Genomic DNA, 19,825 nt, shown 5'->3' with positions numbered 1-19,825 from the left:
TAAATATAGTAAATATAGTAATGTAATGTAATATAATATAATATAATATAATGTAATATAATATAATATAATATAATATAATATCAGCCTTCTGAGAACTTAGAGTCAGATTCTCATCTCTCACCTCATCCTGGGGACCCTCCCAACAGCACAACACATCATCTCTTATCTACTCCCAGATTTCAGTGATCCCTGTGGAAATTCCTCCATTTGCTTGCTGAACACATGGATCAGACCCTGGTACTGTGGGTTTGGTTGTTTGGAATTCAGTAGACCCCTCCAAAAAAAAATGTTTTCATTATTAATTGTTCTTGAAAGAGTGACTTCCTTGACAGTTTAGTCTCCAAAAGATGAAATGAATGCACTGGAGGGCAATGAGGGTTCACCAGTAAAGACTTTGAGCAGCCATTACAATGTGTTCCTTAGCAACTAACAGTGAAAATTATGGGATTTACTCATGTAAAAGATATAACAGCAAACATTCTGCCAATGGGAATATTGAAAAAAGCCCTTTTCAGGAGGATGTTGGGAATAATTTTCTCTTTCTACCACCACAGTGAAATTATTTTGGGATGGTAGGTCGAAGCCCCAAAGGATTCTCATTGCAACCACATTATTACAGGATTTTCTGCCGCTCTGTGCCCTGTGCAGTGCTGGGTCCTGGCTGCTAATTCATGTTTAAAAATAATTTTTGAAGGAAAAAAACCTTTCTATAAAATGAATTCTTTTCATAAAGTGTGTGTGGGGAAGAGTTTTTAGAAACAACAGCATGACTCCCTTCACTTCAGAGGAGGTTCCTGGTAACAAGGAAGAAAGAAAAGAGTTCCTGGAATGGAATCAGAATATCCAGAGCAGGAAAGGATCCCCAAGGATCACCCCTCATGAATAATCCAATGGAAAAGGCACCAGAGGCAGGGTGGAGGCTGCTCCCCTGCCCAGAGCAGCCAACCTCCAGCCCTGATCTGCAGGCACTGAGGACACAATGAAACAGCTCAGCTCAATTCCACCCAGAAAATCAGACATTCCAGCTGTCTGGGGACACCTGCAGGATGAGGAGGAGGAGAAAGAGAACAAGGAGACCTTTCCCCTTCCTTTTAACCTCCTGGGGCAGCACATGATGCTCCAGCTCTGCTGCAGCATCCTCAGAGGACACCTCCCTTCAGACTCATTATCCTCCACTCCCCTGGGGCTCATTTGGTCTGAAATTGGTCCCTCAGCCCCTGGACATCTCAATATCCCTTTGGCCAACTGCAGAGAGCATCCACAGCATGAGCATGGATCTGCTGAGTTAGAGATTCCAGGGAAACTCCTTCCTGGAAAATAGCCACGGGCTGGAAAGGGGATTTCAGAGAGGCCTCTGGGCACAGAGCAGGGGAAGGACATCAGCCATCCTCCCCTCGTCCTTCCCACAAATAAACCCCCCTGAGAACAGATCCCATTTCTCTAACAGCTCCTGCTTCACAGACATCACTTGCAGGCAGTTTTCGTAACAACAGGGGGCAAAACAATGATATGGCTGAAAACCAGCTCTGATTCAAAGTTGATTTTCCTCTTTGGATTCCCATTTCCAAATCAACAGCATGTGACAGCCACCAGTGAGAGGAGAAAGGCAGCAGCTCCTGCACAGCTCCCAGAGGGCTCATTTCCAAACCAGCATCCTGCAGCCGGCAGCAGCTCTGTGAATTTTCAGGTTAAACTGCAAACCCTGCTGAGGTGTTTAGGGCCAAATTGAGTCGAGTTATCACAGCAGGGAGGGAATATTTCATCTGTGAGCACTGGGGATGGCTCCATGGGAGAAGAGAGGGGTCACCTCTTGGCTTGGTCCTGTGCTTGGAGATGGAGCAGACACGGCCTGGAGACCCCCGGGGTTGGGGGGCACTGGGGATGTGCAAAACTGTCTGGTTCCAAAGCTTGGGCAGTAAAACACAACCTGCAGCCTCAGCAAGGTAAAATAAACTCAAAGTTGTCTCTAATTAGAGATGCTGCCCCATAGGAGCTCATAAATCAGCAGGAATTGTCCTGCCTGGCTCATCCCACTGTGATCACAGACAACCTGGACATGCCTTAGCAAGAGTTCAAGCAGAAGGGAAGCCCTGAGCTGTCCCAGTCCCTCTGAACCCCTTCCAGCAGTGCTGCCCACCTGGGACAGGCTGGAGGAGCAGCAGAGGCCACCAAATGAAATTAAATCTGAACGCACAGATCTGCAAATGCACAGCCCTGAGAAGGGTCTGCAAGGAACAGGAGCTTCTCCAGGTGATTTTGAGAACTTCCCATGGTCATCTGATCACTATGGAGGTATGGGTATAAATCAGACATTAAGGTCAAGCCCAACCTTGGAACAGACACCACTAAAGGGCCACTAAACCCCACCACAAAGTGCCACATCTGCCAATGTCTGAGCAATTCCAGGGATGGGGGCTCCAGCACTGCCCTGAGCAGCCTTTTCCAACGCTCAGCCAGAATTTAGTAAGGAAACTTTTCCAGATATCCTCCCCTGGCACAACTTGTGGCCATTTCCTCTTGTCCTGTGCCTTGTTCCCTCAGAGAGGAGACCAACCCTCACCTTGCCACCACCTCCTTCCAGGGACTTTTTTCTTTCTCTGTATTTTTCCCTTTCTCTTCCCCCCTTTTCTTCTTCCCCCAACTAGTTGTCTCTGAAATTGAACATATTTTCACCGAGTGAGGAATCTGCTGTGCCACAGTAACAGAATATGGATTAATGACACCCCAAGCCCTGTGCTTATAGCAGCACGGGCTTTCAGAAAACAAAAAAGCTTTAAACTCTGGAGTATGGATCTAATAAGAGATCTCTAATTTAGAGAGTGACAGAACAACTTCCAGCCCCTGGGAGATGTTCCATTCCATGCATTATGCCATGGTCAGCTTGAGTGTGTCCAGAGGCTGGACAGGGGCTGGGAACACAAACCCTGTGAGGAACCCCTGAGGGAGCTGGGGGTGCTCAGCCTGGAGAAAAGGAGACTCAGGGCTGCCCCCATCACTCTGCACAGCTCCTGAAAGGTGCCTGTGCTCACCTGGGGCTGGGCTCTTTCTGCAGCAGCACTGACACAGCCAAAGCACACAGCCTCCAGCTGCACCAAGGGAAATATAGGTTGGGTATTAGGGAAAAGGTTTCACAGAAAGGGTGATAAAGTTCTGGAATGTTCTGCCCAGGGAATGGTGGAGTCCCCATCCCTGGGTGTGTTTAACAAAGCCTGGATGTGGCACTGGGTGCCAGGGTTCAGCTGGGGTGTTGGGGCTGGCTGGGACTCGATGATCTGGAAGGTCTCTCCCAACCTGGTCATTCTGTGATTCTGTGATTTAATAACTGGCAAGGACACACTGGGAGCTCACCCTCCCTGCCCTGCCAAAGGGACAGGAGCTGAGCAGGCAGAACAAGCTGCAAATTCATCACTTTGGGAGAGCTGTGGGCCAGCTCTGGTGCCACCAGAAATCAATGGGAGCTTTATGTCCATCCCCAACAGAAGCAGGATCCAGGCCACAAACACCAACTTTGATCACAGGCTGGAGGGGTGGGCTCAGCCCCAAAATGCTGCCTCAGAGCTGCCCCCCAGCCACAACTCCTGCTTGATTCCAGGGTTACTTCCCAACAGAAACCATAGCACAGTGAATGAAATAATCAAGCTAAGCCCCAGCCCCTAAAATAAAAAGCACATAATTTAATCTAGTTCAGCTGTGTTTCTGTAGATCTTTGTGGAAAAGTCATTATTAGATCCATACTCAAGAGTTTAATGCTTTTTTATTTTCTGAAAGCCTGTGCTGCTATAAGCACAGGGCTTGGGGTATCATTAATCCATATTCTGTTACTGTGGCACAGCAGATTCCTCACTCAGTGAAAATATGTTCAATTTCAGAGACAACTAGCGTGGAGAAAAAAAAGAAATAAAAGTGAGACGAGAAAGGGAAAAAGAGAGAGGAAGAAAAAAATCAAAAAGGACAAACCTGAAATGAAAATGCCATATCAAAAAGCAAGGATTCGGGGGAAATATTAGCACTTTCATCATAATGAGTTTGTAACCTAAATACATATTTCAAGGATGAAATTGCTGACCCTGTCTGCCCTCCACAGGAGGCTGAATGGCTCAATCACAGCTTAATCTTCCCTGAAAAGGCTACAGAAGAATATCACAGCCCTTGAAGAACAACACACATTACTGATGCCCCAAGATTCACAATTTAACTCTTAAAAGGAGGGGAAAAAACCCCTCAATTCTCACCTATCATTCTCAAAATAAACCCCAACAGTCATTTCCTCAGAAATAAAAGTGAGACAAAACAAAACCCACACCACACAAGATGAGGATGGAAAATAAGGGGTTGCCCAGATGAAGGGTGAAGCTTTACATGCCCATTTTTATTGTTTCTCTGAGGCAGAGCCTTTGTAGTAAACTTAAATCACCCTGTATTTCCTAATTCAGCTAATTCTGGTTGCCATCCCTTTGGTTAGAGCAGACACTACAAGTGTTTCTTGGCCTATCAGCTGCTGTAAATGCCTTAAAGCCAATCATCTAAAATCACCCCTCATGGGTCCCACTACAATGCATCTTTCACAGTTCTATTTCTCCAAAGTATCCAGAATTATTTGCAAGGCCATGCTTTGAAGCTTGTTTCTAGCTCCATCTCTCTCTCCACAATGTCCATCCTATTCCATGGCATTTCTAAATCAGCATTTCTCATCTCGAAGTTTGCACACGGATGCACACTGTGTGAAAGTTCTCACACTTGAGAACTCTCCACAAACCCATTTCCCACAGAGGACACCCCAAAACCCACCAGGAAAAATTGGAAAAAGACACCCAGCTCCCAGTTTTTTCCAGCTCAGGAACAGAGGCTGACTTACAGGCAAACTGCAGCTTGGCCTCTCTGCTGACAATGGTTCCAAAGGGGTTTGTTGCCACGCACTGGTAGGTGCCAGCATCCTGGCTTTGGTTGGGGTTATTGGTCAGCACAGGGCACCAATTTGCTGGACAATGCCCTTTTCTGGCCTGGAAATGGGGCAGCTGAGAGGTGTTACACAAACTTTTATTCCATTTTCAGTCTCATGAGTAGGGTGAGACAATACAGATGTTGTAATTCACAATCAAAAACTACTTCCTAATTACGAAACACCATAAGTGTTCCTTGGCCTATAAGCTGCTGGAGATGCCTTAAAGCCAATCCTCTAAAATTACCCCTCCTGGGCCCCACTACAATGCCTCTTTCACAGTTCTATTTTTCCAAAGTGTCCAGTCTTATTTGCAAGGCCACCTTTTGAAACTTTTTCTAGTTCCATCTCTCTCCACAACATCCATCCTATTCCATGGCAATTCTAAGTCAGCATTTCTCGTCTCAAAGTTTGCGCACAGATGCACACTGTGTGAGCCTTGAGAACTCTCCACAAACCCATTTCCCACAGAGAACACCCCATAACCCACCAGAAAAACTGGAAAAAGACACCCAGCTCCCAGTTTTTCCAGCACACCATGGGAACAGTGGCTGCCTTCTGACTTACAGGCAAACTGCAGCTTGGCCTCTCTGCTGACAATGGTTCCAAAGGGGTTTGTTGCCACGCACTGGTAGGTGCCAGTATCCTGGCTTTGGTTGGGGTTGTTGATCAGCAGGGCTCCTCCCAGCAGGCTGTAGTGGAAATCCATGCCCACGTCAATGCTGCTTCCATTTAACTTCCACCTGCAGCACACAATGCCAAAGTTAAACTCTGCTCATGCTCCTGGCTGTTTGGAAACACAGCCTGGAGTAAGTAAAGGAAGATTTAGAATGGCTCTGACTACTTATTAAAACTAAAATAATAAAAAAAGACAGCACAAAAAATGCAAATTTCCTGAGTGATATTGAAATATTCCAGTATTTAACTGCAGGAGCAATATCCTTGACATGTATTTCAGTCTCTGAAATGATTAATGCTCCTGTAGCTGCTGGTGCTGCTGCTCTTTGGAATTGATCACTTGGCAAGGAGAAGTCCCAGAGACAGGATCTCCAACCCATTCAAGTCCACCGAGGATATAATTCCCCCCCCTCTCCCCAATTGCTGTTTGTTTGCTCATAAATTTCAGAAAATTCCCTCCTGGCAGATGTTGCCACAAAGTGGGGCACTGAGGAATCCCAGCCCCTCCAGCTCCTGAGTGCCCAGGGAAGCTCAGGAGCTGTGTTTGCACCATGGATCCATGGGTTTGTGGCATTAAACAGCTGGCTGTGTCAGGAGGCAGCACACAGGCAGAGGCCTGGTGGCTCTAATTGGTTTCAGGGTGGCATTTACTGGTGAGCAGAGTGAGAGGCACCAGAGGGGAGAGAAGAGCAGCACCAATGATTCACAGCAGCAGCACTGCAGGAGGACAGCACCTTCCTCCAAGGATCCCAAAGCAGCTGCTAAAGCTGAAAAGAATGAGGAATTTTGTCCATTCTTGTGGGAAAGGATGGTTAATCTGAGAGCCAGGACTATTTATAATCCTTTTGTAGCATTTTAGAACTCCTGTCCAAGGTTTGCCATTGATTTTCAATACCTGGAGATTTCCTGGTGTCCATTCCCTCTGTTCCTAATGCCCCAGGATCACAGAACATCCTCAGCTGGAAGGGACCCACAAGGACCACCAAAGTCCAAATGCTGGCCAGGACACCCCAAATCCCACCCTGGGAGGGTTTTCCAAATGCTCCTGGAGCTCTGGCAGCCTTGGGACTCTGCTCATTCCCTGGGCAGTGCCAGTACCATCTGGGGGAAGAACCTTTCCCTAAAACCCAACCCAAATCCTCCTGGCCCAGCTCCAGCCCCTCCCTGGATCCTGCCCCTGGTCACAGAGCAGGGATCAGAGCTGCCCCTGGGGATTTTTTTGGGATCAGCACTGTGGTAGCCTCCAGGGACATCACTGATTGTCACAGACATCTTTTATGAAAAATCCTTTCCTTAGGATTTTTCCTCCTGAGAAGCTGAGAGGCCTCAGGAACAAAATGTAAACATTGATTATCTGCTGCCGTGGAATGCAACAGGTGCATCTGTGATTGGTCTCATGTGGTTGTTGTTTCTAATTAATGGCCAATCACAGCCCAGCTGGCTCGGACTCTCTGTCCAAGACACAAGCTTTTGTTATCATTCTTTGCTATTCTATTCTTAGCTAGCCTTCTGATGAAATCCTTTCTTCTATTCTTTTAGTATAGTTTTAATGTAATATATACCATAAAATAACAAATCAGCCTTGTGAAACCTGGAGTCAGATCCTCATCTCTTCCCTCAACCTGAGACCCCTGTGAACACGGTCACACCTGATCACAGAAAGGCTCTAAGAACAGCCAAACACTGAACAAACCCAATGGTTGGTCTGGGATTCCCTTTCACTTCACAGCTCAGCTTCACTTTCTTCTCCTCCGAGTCCAAGGGGAAGATGACGCTGTCGGGCTCCTGGAGGAACACTGGCCCGTGCAGGGTGCTGTCATCTGCAGGCACAGGGAAAGGGGACAGGTCACACAAGGCATCTCCATGTTCCAGGCTTGAAATACAAAACAGAGCCTCAGCAGCAAGAGGCCGTGTGCCATGCACCTTGGGAAAGATCTGGTGTCACTTCATTTAGTTGATAACGGCAGATTTTTATTTTTTTTTCCCACCGAACCTCAGACGGAGTAATGAAAATGTCCCACACTGAACAGAGCACAGAACAGAACCTCACCCAAAGTTCAAACAATGGGAACAGGCACTGCTGCCATAGCAGAGCTCAAATCAAATCCCAGTGTCCCTGGCATTGCCCCACACCTCCCAGGAATGGGCTCCCAGACCTGACAAGGACATCCCACACTCCTGCCCTTCAGAGCATTAAAAACTCACACTAGATATAGGTAGGAGAGAGAAAATATTTTGGCAAAACAAGCTGACACAACCTTCAAGGAGCTCAGGAGTCATTTCCCAGCAGTCCAGCGCTCTGAGGTTGGTGATTACTGACGGGAGCCTCCCTTGAGCTGACTTTCCTCCTTCATTTTAAAAATGCACTTTGATTTTTTTGAGCTGTTAAGTCCTCCCTTTCTCCTTTCCTCTCTCCTCAAGCACTTCACCTTATCAATTTCTCCTCTCTCAGACCTGGGAGCTGCTCACAGCCCCATCCCTGAGGTGCAGCTCTTCCCTGCCCACCGCTCTGCAGAATTTCAGGAAATTCACTGACACTGCTCCAAACACCCACAAAAAGCTCTGACTAAACTCCCTGCTCTCCATCCTGTTTGTATCAGTTTGATCTCCACAGCGGCTGCTCAGAACACAAAAGAAACCAACTTTTCCTGCCTGAAAAGATCAGCTATCTTGATTTCACCGAGACTTTTCCTCTCATCAGTGTCAATGTCTGGCTGCTCCTCCAAGTTCAGAGCAAGTGAGGACATGCTGGAAGTGCTCACAGTCAGAAAGTGACAGGAAGGAACCTTGATTTAACATTTTTAAATCATCTCCCAATCTTTTGCTGCCCTGCAGACTCTGTTCTTTCAGTGTGCAGGGATGTGAGCACAGAATTCACTTCAGTCAGGCTGCTGGAAGCCCACCCAGATGTGGATACAGGAAACTTGTGAGTATGGGAGGTCAGGGGAAAATGAATAAATAACATTTAGAGATGATGGGATGTACAAAAAATATAGAGGAAAAAAAAAAGAGTGAACAGAAGATGATGGATCTTCCAGACGGAAGGAAGGTGAGAATGAATGGGAATAACCCTGATATTGCCTGACCCTGGGAAATCAGCTGGATTTACCAAGGACAGAACAAGAGCCCTTCACTCGGGGAGAGCAAATTCATCTCCACAGAAGCATTTCACAGAGACTCTGCCAGGAAGATTAGAAAGGAATCACCTCTCCCCCTGTCCCCTCCCTCAGGCCCCACCACAAGCACAGTCACAGGCCTTGTATTTATCTTTATTCTTAATTATATGCTAATGATACCTGACTGAAACTCATCTGTTATTCAAAACATATTTCACATCGTCTCTAGCTTTAAATTACACCTGTGTGCAACTCATGTTGCTGGTGGGAAAAGATAATAACAGCCATAAAGCATAAGGGACTGGATTATGGCATCCAAGCTTGTTCCTGAGACCCTGCACTCCCTGAGCAGCCTCATTCACCCTAAGAAAGAATATTATAGCCTGGCCCATAAGGATTATAGCTCTGGGAACTGTATGGTGGCTTTGAAAGCAAGAGATTTAAAATATATTTGAATGTATCCAGTTCTCTCAATGGAAAACACACAAGTGCTCGTGTCCTGTGTAAGAGATGCCTCAAATCCCAGGAGCACAGAGTCTGATGGTGGCACGAGCCACAGCATCCCAGGTAATCCAGTTAGGGACTGCTGACTCAGGGGTGTGTTGGATTGCCTCTGTCACCTGCCTCACACCCCTCTCTGGGCTGTCACCTGCTGTTATTTCAATTAGAGAATGTCAATTGATATCACATCACACCAAAGGTCTGACTTTGGCCCTCCTCCCATCCCAGGAGAACACAGCCTGCATTAAAAGTGAGCAGTTCAGCTACCTGAGGTGGGAAACAGGAACAAGCCTGAGGGTCCAAAAGTGTCCCCACACCTCCAGGACATCACCCGGCTGCAGGAGCAGAGGTGAACCTGCAGCACCCTGGTCTTCAAGGGTTAATGAAACTGAACCACCCCATCCTGTCTGTGCCATTAATTACTGAGCAATTAACAACTTAAAAAACACAGACTCAAGACAGAGAACTAAAGGTAGAAATAGTCACAAATAGGTGAAAACGCTGATTTGTCCACTGAATAACTCAATTTACCCAAGCTCAGGTGGAAGCTCGTGAAAGATCAATTAAAACATTTCCAAATATTCCACCTGCTGCTGACACCGTTCAGCATTCAGATTTTATATGGCAAAAAAATAAATGCCTGCCCTTCCTGTTGGGCAGCAAGAGGAAAAACGCTGGTGTGATTTTCGAGCAGAGGGAGAAGCTCTGAGAGCAGCTGCAGCCTGCCAGGGGAGCAGAGGAGCAGGAAAAACCTCACAACACCGGCTAGATAAAATTATTTTGAGTGCCTTTCCTCTTCCTCTCATTGCTGCCTGTGTATAACCAAGATAAGCAAGTCCAAACTATTTAATCTTCAGCCTGTGGAGCTGCTTTGCTGCAGCCTTAATGTGTGATTGAAATCACTGCAGCCCAGATCCCACCTCTGGGTGATAAGGGCTGAGCCACAGAACCTGCCACGGGAGGAGGATTTGCTTCACAGAGCACTAAAGAGTCACTAATAAATAAACCAAGCTGCCATCTAGATTCTTGCAGACAGGAAACTACAAGTGCCTGCCCCAGAAAAAGCCCATTTTTGACGAAGTTGTGTTGCTCAGATGTTTATTGTCAGCACAGCCAAAGGCTTTTGCTCCACTGAAGTGTCTGCTTTTGTGGGAGCAAAGTTTTGCTGTTTGGATAACTCTGAAATGCAAATTCTATACTTTTTTTTTAATAAATTCAAAGTGGTAACTTTCTTTCTGTCGCAGCAATGTCCAGGGACTTGCACTCCACCACTGATAACACATTTTTGGCTTATCACTGGCGAGCAGCTCAAGCCACAGAAACCACCGAGGCCAGCAGGAGGCTCTTTGCTGTGCTTAGAGGCTTTTTTTCCCTCACCCTTCTCATCAGATTGTGTCTAATAGACTCTTTTTTGGTCATTTCATCAAAAAAGAACAAGAAGCAGTGCATATCTGTGTACACACACCTGAAAGTGCTCAGGTATTTTAGTCCACTTCCCCTTTACACCATTCAACAGCTGCTGCCACTCCTCACACATTTCCCACTGCCCCAGGACAATAAAATAAATAACTTTCCCAGCCAAACCAACTGGTGAGACACTCCCAGAGGCAGATTTTATTTTTCTGAGTTACATTTCTTAAATGAGTTAACCCAGAACGAACATGAGCCGCCCTCAGCTTAAGACAACCTGCAAACAAGATTGGCTTCCAAAAAAGCATTTTTCCCCCTCCTTGTCAGATAAAACAAATGTACTCCTGCTCTGGGTCTGCCTCCTCTGACAGAAGTGTGTTTCTTTCACTCAGAGGCAGGGTCTAGGAAATTTCAGTGGCTTTGACAATAAAAGAAGCATTTTAACCACAGAAGGAGGTGTGTGTCCATATGGTGTTGGATGGAAAGTGAGAGATCATTTTAAAGAACATTCTGCTCAATATATTTTTCCCCCTCGTGAATTACAAAACCTATTAAAAAAAAAAGCCAGATTAATTGGAATAGATTCCAAATGAAGGGTGTATTTGCTGTGTCCCTGCAGTACCCCAAAGCTTAGAGCCAGCACGTGCAGTCGGATGCTGAATGCTGTCAGCTTCCCCTGCTTTTGAGGAATTGAAACGTGAGCAATGTCAGCTGAGGTTAATTCACACCAAACAGGTGGAACCATTGCTATTCTCTCTGAACATTAAGCCTGGTGACAGATACTGGTACCTAAATAGAACTGCTTTAATTTCCATTGAAAGTTATGGCCAATTTGAGAGAAAGTTTAATTGAATATTCCACACCGTAGGGAAAGATAATAACTAAACTGAACAGAGAATTCTTGGAGTATATCCAGGGTAAATGAGAGAAATGCTTTCCTTGTTTGCTGCTGAGGGAATTGCTCCCTGCTCTGTGTGCTGGGCTGTTTTCACACACTGCTACAAGCTGGTATTTCTTTGAGACAAACCTGCACCTTGGGAAGAGCAGCTCTTCAGAAAAGCGGGGAGTGGAATGGATGGGACAGCTCAAGGGCACGGCTGATTGCCACAGCAGCCTGCTCTTCAAGGTGAGCACTGCACTCCATCCTCCTGAGCAGCAAAGGGCTCCACTGGATGGCTCTCTCCTTCCTTCTTGCCTGTCACTCCTGTTAACAGCAACTGCACTTGGCTTTGAAATTCAAACAGAGAATATTTCACACCACACAGTCCTGCTGCGACTAATTCTGGAGACTGCTCAATGAACAAGACCCACTAAAGGTGCTTCCTGTTCAAAGAAAAAAAAAAAAAGGATAAAACCCAGATACTTTAAAAGTGTATGAAGTGGTGTTTTCCACTTGCAGCTCTGCATCTTTGGGGACAGCTCCTTGACACAAGACTGGGCTTGTTTTGTGGCACCTACAGGTGTCCAACAGACAGATGTGGATATTTCTGTGTGGATATCCTGCACACAAATGTGGATATTTCTATGTGGATATCCTACACACAGATGTAGATATTTGTATGTGGATATCATACACACAAATGTGGATATTCACATGTGGATATCCTGCACACAAATGTGGGTATTTGTATGTGGATATCATACACACAGATGTAGATATTTGTATGTGGATATCATACACACAAATGTGGATATTTATATGTGGATATCCTGCACACAAATGTGGATATTTCTATGTGGATATCCTGCACACAAATGTGGATATTTGTGTGTGGATATCCTGCACACAAATGTGGATATTTGTGTGTGGATATCCTGCACACAAATGTGGATATTTGTGTGGGGATATCATACACACAAATGTGGGCATTCACATGTGGATATCCTGCACACAAATGTGGATATTTCTATGTGGATATCCTGAACACAAATGTGGATATTTCTATGTGGATATCCTACACACAGATGTGGATATTCACATGTGAATATCATACACACAAATGTGAATATTGTACACACAAATACGGATATCATACACACAAATGTGGATATCATACACACAAATGTGGGTATTCACATGTGGATATCCTGCACACAAATGTGGATATTTGTATATAGATATCATACACACAAATGGGGATATTCACACGTGGATATCCTACACACAAATGTGAATATTCCCTGGGCCTCCTCTCCTGGCTCCAGACTCCTGGGAGAAGCCATTCCCACCACAGCACAAGGGTGACCTGTCCTCCAACAAAACCCTCATTTACCAGGATGCAATTTGTGTTCTCTTAGCACGTCAACAACCTGATTAAAATCACACATATCCCCTTCAGTGTCCCACAAAAGCACATTGCTCCAGCAATGCAGAAAATCACAAATTTCTTCACCCCACAGCCTCTTCCCTGAGTCACCACAGCCCAGAGCAGGAAAATAAACAGAGGAACTCACAGTGCCCTGTTGAGGACAATATCAGCCCATGACAGAGCTGTGAGTATAAAACAACAGCAAAAATCAGATTAATGCAGTGCTAATGGTGCTACCACCAGGGCTGGACATTCTTGCATAGAGCTACTTGGGAATAGAAATGTTTCCAAGGCCTGTGCTAATTATCTATTGATTTATTAGTAAAATGGACGGTGCTGATAGAATTGCAGTCTGCCAAGAACACACATCATTATTGTAAAACTTTCAGCTGTCTTGATTACGACAGGGACTGTAAAGTGGATATATTAAAAAAGCAGAAGTAGTTGGTTACATGTGCATATTTTAAAGCCACATATTTCCTTTCCACAATTCCTCCCTGGACTTGGATTGATTTGAATCTCTGAAGAAGTGAGGAAGGTGTGTAAAAGCCAGGTTAACAAATGCCATCCTCCCACCCCAGCAGCACACAGGCAGTCATGCAGTGAAAAAACCTCTTTCCTTTAAAATCCCCAAGCCTTAGAAAAGACAAGTCCCTGGGGCAATAACCTATAATCTCTGTCTCATCTATTGCTGCAAAAACAAAGACAACTCTGGCAATGTGTCCGGGCTCTGCCTTGATTGAGGAGCCAAACCCTGCAGAAAGCTTCAAGGTGAAAGGAGCTCTCTGGTGCTTGGCTTCAAGGTGAAGCCTCTTTTCTCCCTCCAGCTTTAAGTACATCAGCCTCTGTCAAAGGAGAGCTGATCCCTGCCAGCTTTTTATCCAGATGTTTACAGAGCGGTTCAGGCCACGGATTCACCTCTCAAATATTTGTGAATAAGCAGATGGAATTACCAGGGCCTCAGGTGTGGTATTTTCTGGGTTTCCTAGATGGAGGAGGAATTGAGAATCCAAGCCCTGCACACCCCAATGCTGGGCAGGCTCCTGACCCTGGACAGGAAAACCTTCCTCACTTTTCACTGCTGCTAAAGCAAGAAAATGTTTAACAATCCTGTAAACAGGATCCAAGGCTGTAATCTCCAGGTGGTTCTGTTCCATAAATGGATTTAAGGCATTTCAAGTCTGCTGTTGGGCACTGGGCTGGCAGCTCAGCTGCTCTCACTCTCTGTAACTCTGCTGGAGTGGCTGGAATTGCTCCAGTTCAGGGCACATCTGAGGAGTTGCCCTTCAATTTTTTTAATTGCTGTTTTTCAAAACGTTTCTGCAACCCTCAGCAGAGCAGGAACAAAAGCCAGTCCCAGTACCCGGTGGGAGATTAGAGAACAGAGAACATTAGAGAACAGCCACAGCCTGCTGTGGCTCTGGAAGCTGGGACACACCAGCACCGGCCACCCCACCACGGGCACTCCCCAGCCCTAAAATCACCATTTATCCCCTTTTTTCTGCTGGGTCATCCCTGCAGAGCGAGCAGACCCTCCATGCAAGCACAGACACACAAACCCAGCCTTAAAATTAACATCAAAATGCCAAACTGAGGGAGGCTTAAATCAAGTTCTCAGAGTTCAATCAGCAAAGCATCAAAGGAGCAGCCAGGAGTGCAGGTTGTACAGTCTGCCCACGGATAACATGTATTCCTTTAATTTCTCTAAATGTTATGAACTTTCAAGCAACACAGCAGGGAAAAGGTATCAGTAATAGCTGTCAAAACCCTGACTTATGGCTTCTGACACTGCAATTTAGCACTCCCCAAGCCTGCTCAGAGGGATGGCATTTGTCAGCAGAGCCTTTCCTCCCCCTGGTGTCACACGAGCAGGTGAAGCTTTCACACACTCCTGGCTCACCCCTAAAGAGCAGCACCATGGGGATGCCCCGGAGACAGAATTCACCTCCAGGGAATGGTTGGGTCCATTTCAAACTGCCCTGCCCAGCTCTGCTTTGGGAAGAGAAGCTCCTTTTTGTGCTGTTTCAATACCAGGAGAATGCTGCTCCTGGAAACAGGGTCTTTAATGCAATACAAGGCAGGTTTGGATGGGATATTTGGGAAAATTTCTTCACTGAAAGGGTGGCCAGGCACTGGAACAGGGGAGGCACCATCCCTGGAGTGCTCAGGAGGGTGACTGTGACATTTGGGGACAGGGCTGGAGGTGGGTTTGGCAGTGTTGGACTCCCTGCTCTCAGAGGGCTTTTCCAACCTCAACAATTCCATGATTCTGCGACACCCAAGAGCCTCAGCTTCCCGACAGAGCCTTTCCCAAGGGTAAAATTTAATTTTTCTTTACTTATGAAGACTTTGGTTCCTCACCTAGAGAGCACTGAGATGCAACATTATGCAAAATGCAAATTCAATATTGATGAGGAGAGCAAGGCAAGAGCTAATTTGAAGGGGATCATTTCCTTCATCTGATCAAGACCTACTACTTTATAATTAAAACCCAATTTTATTTCATTGTTCACCAAGAAATGATGGTTTACTGTGTTGATATGATCAACCTGAAATGAAGTGAAATGAATCTCTCACTATGCAAAGCCCATTTATGCCAAACCAATATAATGCTGAAGCCTTATGGAAGACACAGATTAGAACTATGGATCAAGCTAAATGTTACTCTTGTCTGTGTTTTAGTATGAAAAGCCCAAAGTATCAGAAAGATGCCAAAATAGGAGCTGACTTGCATTACTTGTTTTGGGAGTAATGGGAGACCAGAAAAGTTGTAGTGGTTTGTTTTTTTTCTCTTGGTAAATTACAAGTCAGAAGTTAAAAGCAAGAAAATTAACTAAAATCATGTAATTTCATTCTAGAGCAGAGAAGGCTTAATGGGTAATCGAAATAATGTGCACTGCTTCAGCAATTTTTTCATTACAATTGCAAATAAAAAATATAAGGTTTTCTGTGTTTTGAAAATTAAGGATTATACTGGATTGAGAGCACACTATGAAAAACCCATTTTTTTTTCAGAAGCCTCAAAGACAAATAAGAATTTCTGTGAGCAGCCTTTTTATCTGGGACAGAGAGCTTGGGCTTTAACTTCTCTGCAGTAAGCACAGCAGCACACTCCGTAAGGAGAAAAGTGCAGGCACAGTAATTAACCAGGGAATAACTCTTATGGATCACTGCTGCCTGGGCAGGGCCTTGTTCTGTGAGCAGCAAGAATTCAAAGCCACAGAGTTCCTCCTGAGCCATTTGCTGCTCAAGGCATCACTTCTGAGAGTTTCAGCACCCTCAGCACTGCGGCTGCAGGGAGCTTTGTAAGAGCACTGAGGAAGGGGCCAAAAGCAGCTCCAAGACATGAAAACAAACAGAAAGGCATTAAAATAAACATAGAGGCATGAAAACAAACATGAAGACATAAACATAAACATAAAAACATGAAAACCATGAAGACATGAAAACAAACATAGAGAAAGACATGAAAACAAACAGAAACACATGAAAACCAAGACATGAAAACATACAGAAAGAGATGAAAACCAAGACATGAAAACATACAGAAAGACATGAAAACAAAGACATGAAAACATACAGAAAGACATGAAAACAAAGACATGAAAACATGCAGAAAGAGATGAAAACAAAGACATGAAAACAAACAAACACATGAAAACCAAGACATGAAAACATACAGAAACACATGAAAACCAAGACATGAAAACATGCAGAAAGAGATGAAAACAAAGACATGAAAACACAAAAAGAAAACAAAGACATGAAAACAAACAAACACATGAAAACCAAGACATGAAAACATACAGAAACACATGAAAACCAAGACATGAAAACATACAGAAAGAGATGAAAACAAAGACATGAAAACAAACAAACACATGAAAACCAAGACATGAAAACATGCAGAAACACATGAAAACAAAGACATGAAAACAAACACGAAGACAGGAAAATAAAGACATGAAAACAAACATACAGAAAGATATGAAAATCGTAAAGACATGGAAAGAGACACATATAAAGACATGAAAACAAACATGAAGACATAAAAATAAACATAATGACATGAAAATAACCATAAAGACATGGAAACAAACATACATAAAGACGTGGGAACAAACTTAAAGACATGGAAACAACCATAAAGAGCTAAAAACAAACATAAAATCATGAAAACAAACATGAAGACACAAAACAAACATACAGAAAGACATGAAAACAGACATAAAGGCATGAAAACAAAGTCATACAAACATACATCTAGATATGAAAAACATAAAGACATGAAAAGAAACATCCATAAAGACATGAAAACAACCATGAAGACATGAAAACAAACAGACATGAAAACAAACACATAAAGACATGAAAACAAACATACAGCAAGAGATGAAAACAACCATAAAGACATGGAAACACACCGTGAAGACATGAAAATAACCATAAAGACATGAAAACAAACATAAAGTCATAAAAACATACATAAAGTGATAAAAAACCCATAAAGACATGAGAACAAACATCTTAAAAACTTCTGTCTTTTTAAAATGCAAGAGATGGAGATGATAATATGTAATTAACACATGGGAGAAGAGATGTCAAAATCAGTGCTGAGCTTTCTGCTGGTGCATTTTAGGAGCTGCCCTAGCCCAGAAGGAAGTGCCCAGCCAGGTGGGGGTGGTTTCTTTCAGGGGGGGTTTGACACAGATGTGGGTTCGTGGCTCAAGACCCTAATTAAACAAACACATCCTTCATTCTTCATTCATGATCTGTCTCATACAGCAAAAAAAAAAAAAAAAAAACAAAAAAAAAAACACAAAAAAAACAAAACAAAAACCCAAACCCAAAAAAACTTTGTAATTGTTGGAAATGCAGACATCACTTGAACCTGGTTCATTCTGCAGCAGTGTAAGGTACATCCTTCCTGCTTTTGTTGTGGGGTTTGGGTGGAAAGGGACCTTAAACCCACCCAGAATGGACCTGAAACCCACCCAGTGCCACCCTGCCATGGCAGGGACACCTTCCACTGTCCCAGGCTGCTCCAGCCCCAGTGTCCAACCTGGCCTTGGGCACTGCCAGGGATGGGGAACCCTAAAATGCTGTTAAAATCCTGAGTTAAAGCCAACTTTGCTGGCACCTCAGCAAGCTTCTGGTCTGTCTAATTAACATCCTCTAATTAAGGATTATTTTCCTTATAGTAAGACAACAACCAATTAACTACTACATCCTCCAACAAATCTACTTAAAAACTTGTGAGCTGCTCTTGGTTTTTGCTACGATTTGAACTCCTTTTTGAACTTCTCTGTGACCTTTCCCTCGACTCTTTACTCAGCACAAACGTCCCCTCAGCTTCTCCCAAGTAAGCAAAATCCTGCTGGGCTCCTGCTGCAGCAGCATTACGTTGTTTACCTCTAGAAGAGAATTAAAAGCATTTTCCCAGTAAAGAACAAATGTTTACAGTGCAGAGAGCACCGTGCCTGTGTTTGCACTGCGCTGCAACGCTGGCAGTATCTCCCTTAAATATTTCTCTAATCCCATGGATGATTTTTCATCTTGCTGGGCTTAGTCAATGAACACACAGCAAGCTCCTGCTTAAACAAAGTGAGCTTTCCCTCCTGAAGGAGCTCTGAGCACACGACCCACAGCCCTTAATGGGCACATTCCCTGTATCCCATACAGGGACCAGCAGTTTGCCTGGAAAAACTCATTTTCCCCCCAAAGCCCCCCTGCAGCTCCCACCTCCTCTCCTACAGCTGCTCCAGCCTCCAATTCACAAAAGCAGAACCTCTTTAGAACCAAAATAAATACTAATCTTAAATTCAATGTACCCTGACAGCAAATAAGTTTGCTGTGCTTACTTCAGCATGAATAAAAAGCCCGCAAGGAGACTCCTACATAAGAGTATATTTACAAGTTCCATTACCCACTGGAGAGATTGATGTAATAAACCCATAATAAAAAGCCTCGTGTTATGGATTTCTCTAATGTTTCTTATCAAACAGCCTGTATTATCTGGGCTTGTGTATTCAATTTAAAATAGGTTTGCAATAAGTGCCTGAGAGCTGGAGGTCATTTTCCCCGAGTTTTCTGACACGCTGGGACGTGCAGTGTCTTTTCCTGCCCTGGGAAGCTAAAAGCAGTTTGCAGCTCGGTGCAGAGCAGTTTACAAAGCAGGCAGAGGATGAATCCGAGAGAAAAAGATTGGGAATGCATTACCTGGACACCTATTCCCACCTCAAACCACAGAGAGCTCCTCGGGGCGCAGGACACAGCACAGTTTATTTTTCTGACTCAACACAAGAACGCAGTTGCTCCTCAGGAGATAAAAACCATCCACAGAAATTGTTTTGTCACCAATTGTCACCTCATTTGTGTTTCATCCTGGCTGGCAGCAACGCAGCCCAGGTGTTCTCCGGGACCTGCACGGGATCTCCTGCAGTCACTTCAGCTTTTAGGTAAAAATAGCCCAAAATTGGGACAACAGCTGCAGTGGTTGCAGGTAGAAGCAAGAGCTTCCTATTTATTTCACCTATTTATCTCTTCCCTGGCACCGGATTTAGCTAATAACCATTAGTTGCTAATTAGGATTCAAAGCAATTTTCCTTAGGACCTATTTCAAATCATTGCAACACAATTATGCAATGCATTTTCCTCGTTTATTAAATCTCTTAAAGACATTGCTGTTTTAATTTTCAGTTCTTAACCTCTCACTTTGCAGTGTCCTCTGCTCACTTTGAAGCAGCTCCATGGACCTACATGAGAACATCCATTTTCAGTCCATCTCCCTTTCCCTGGCACCGTTTTTGCTAAAACCTCCTGAATGAACCATTCAGCCCCTGTAAAATCCATCCCCAGAATCAGGGATG

At 44.5% G+C, this 19,825-nt stretch overlaps 1 protein-coding gene across 4 annotated transcripts in view; it reads right to left on the bottom strand.

Annotated features, from left to right (window-relative positions):
- CNTN4 (contactin 4) overlaps window positions 1-19,825 on the bottom strand; it is a 267,122-nt gene that overhangs the window by 94,500 nt on the left and 152,797 nt on the right. For 3 of the 4 annotated variants that reach the window (XM_030956815.1, XM_030956814.1, XM_030956817.1), the window contains exons 4-5: window positions 7,314-7,440; window positions 5,510-5,685 (exon numbers count right to left, since the gene is read on the bottom strand). In XM_030956815.1, the coding sequence (XP_030812675.1) occupies window positions 5,510-5,685; window positions 7,314-7,440 (303 nt within the window). Of the gene's footprint in view, window positions 1-4,858; window positions 4,938-5,509; window positions 5,686-7,313; window positions 7,441-19,825 lie in introns of all 4 variants that reach the window. The other variant, XM_030956816.1, reaches the window with a different exon arrangement.

Source organism: Camarhynchus parvulus, chromosome 12, assembly GCF_901933205.1.
Source record: "Camarhynchus parvulus chromosome 12, STF_HiC, whole genome shotgun sequence".
Taxonomy (NCBI): domain Eukaryota; kingdom Metazoa; phylum Chordata; class Aves; order Passeriformes; family Thraupidae; genus Camarhynchus; species Camarhynchus parvulus.
This window is presented reverse-complemented; position numbering and strand designations above follow the sequence as displayed.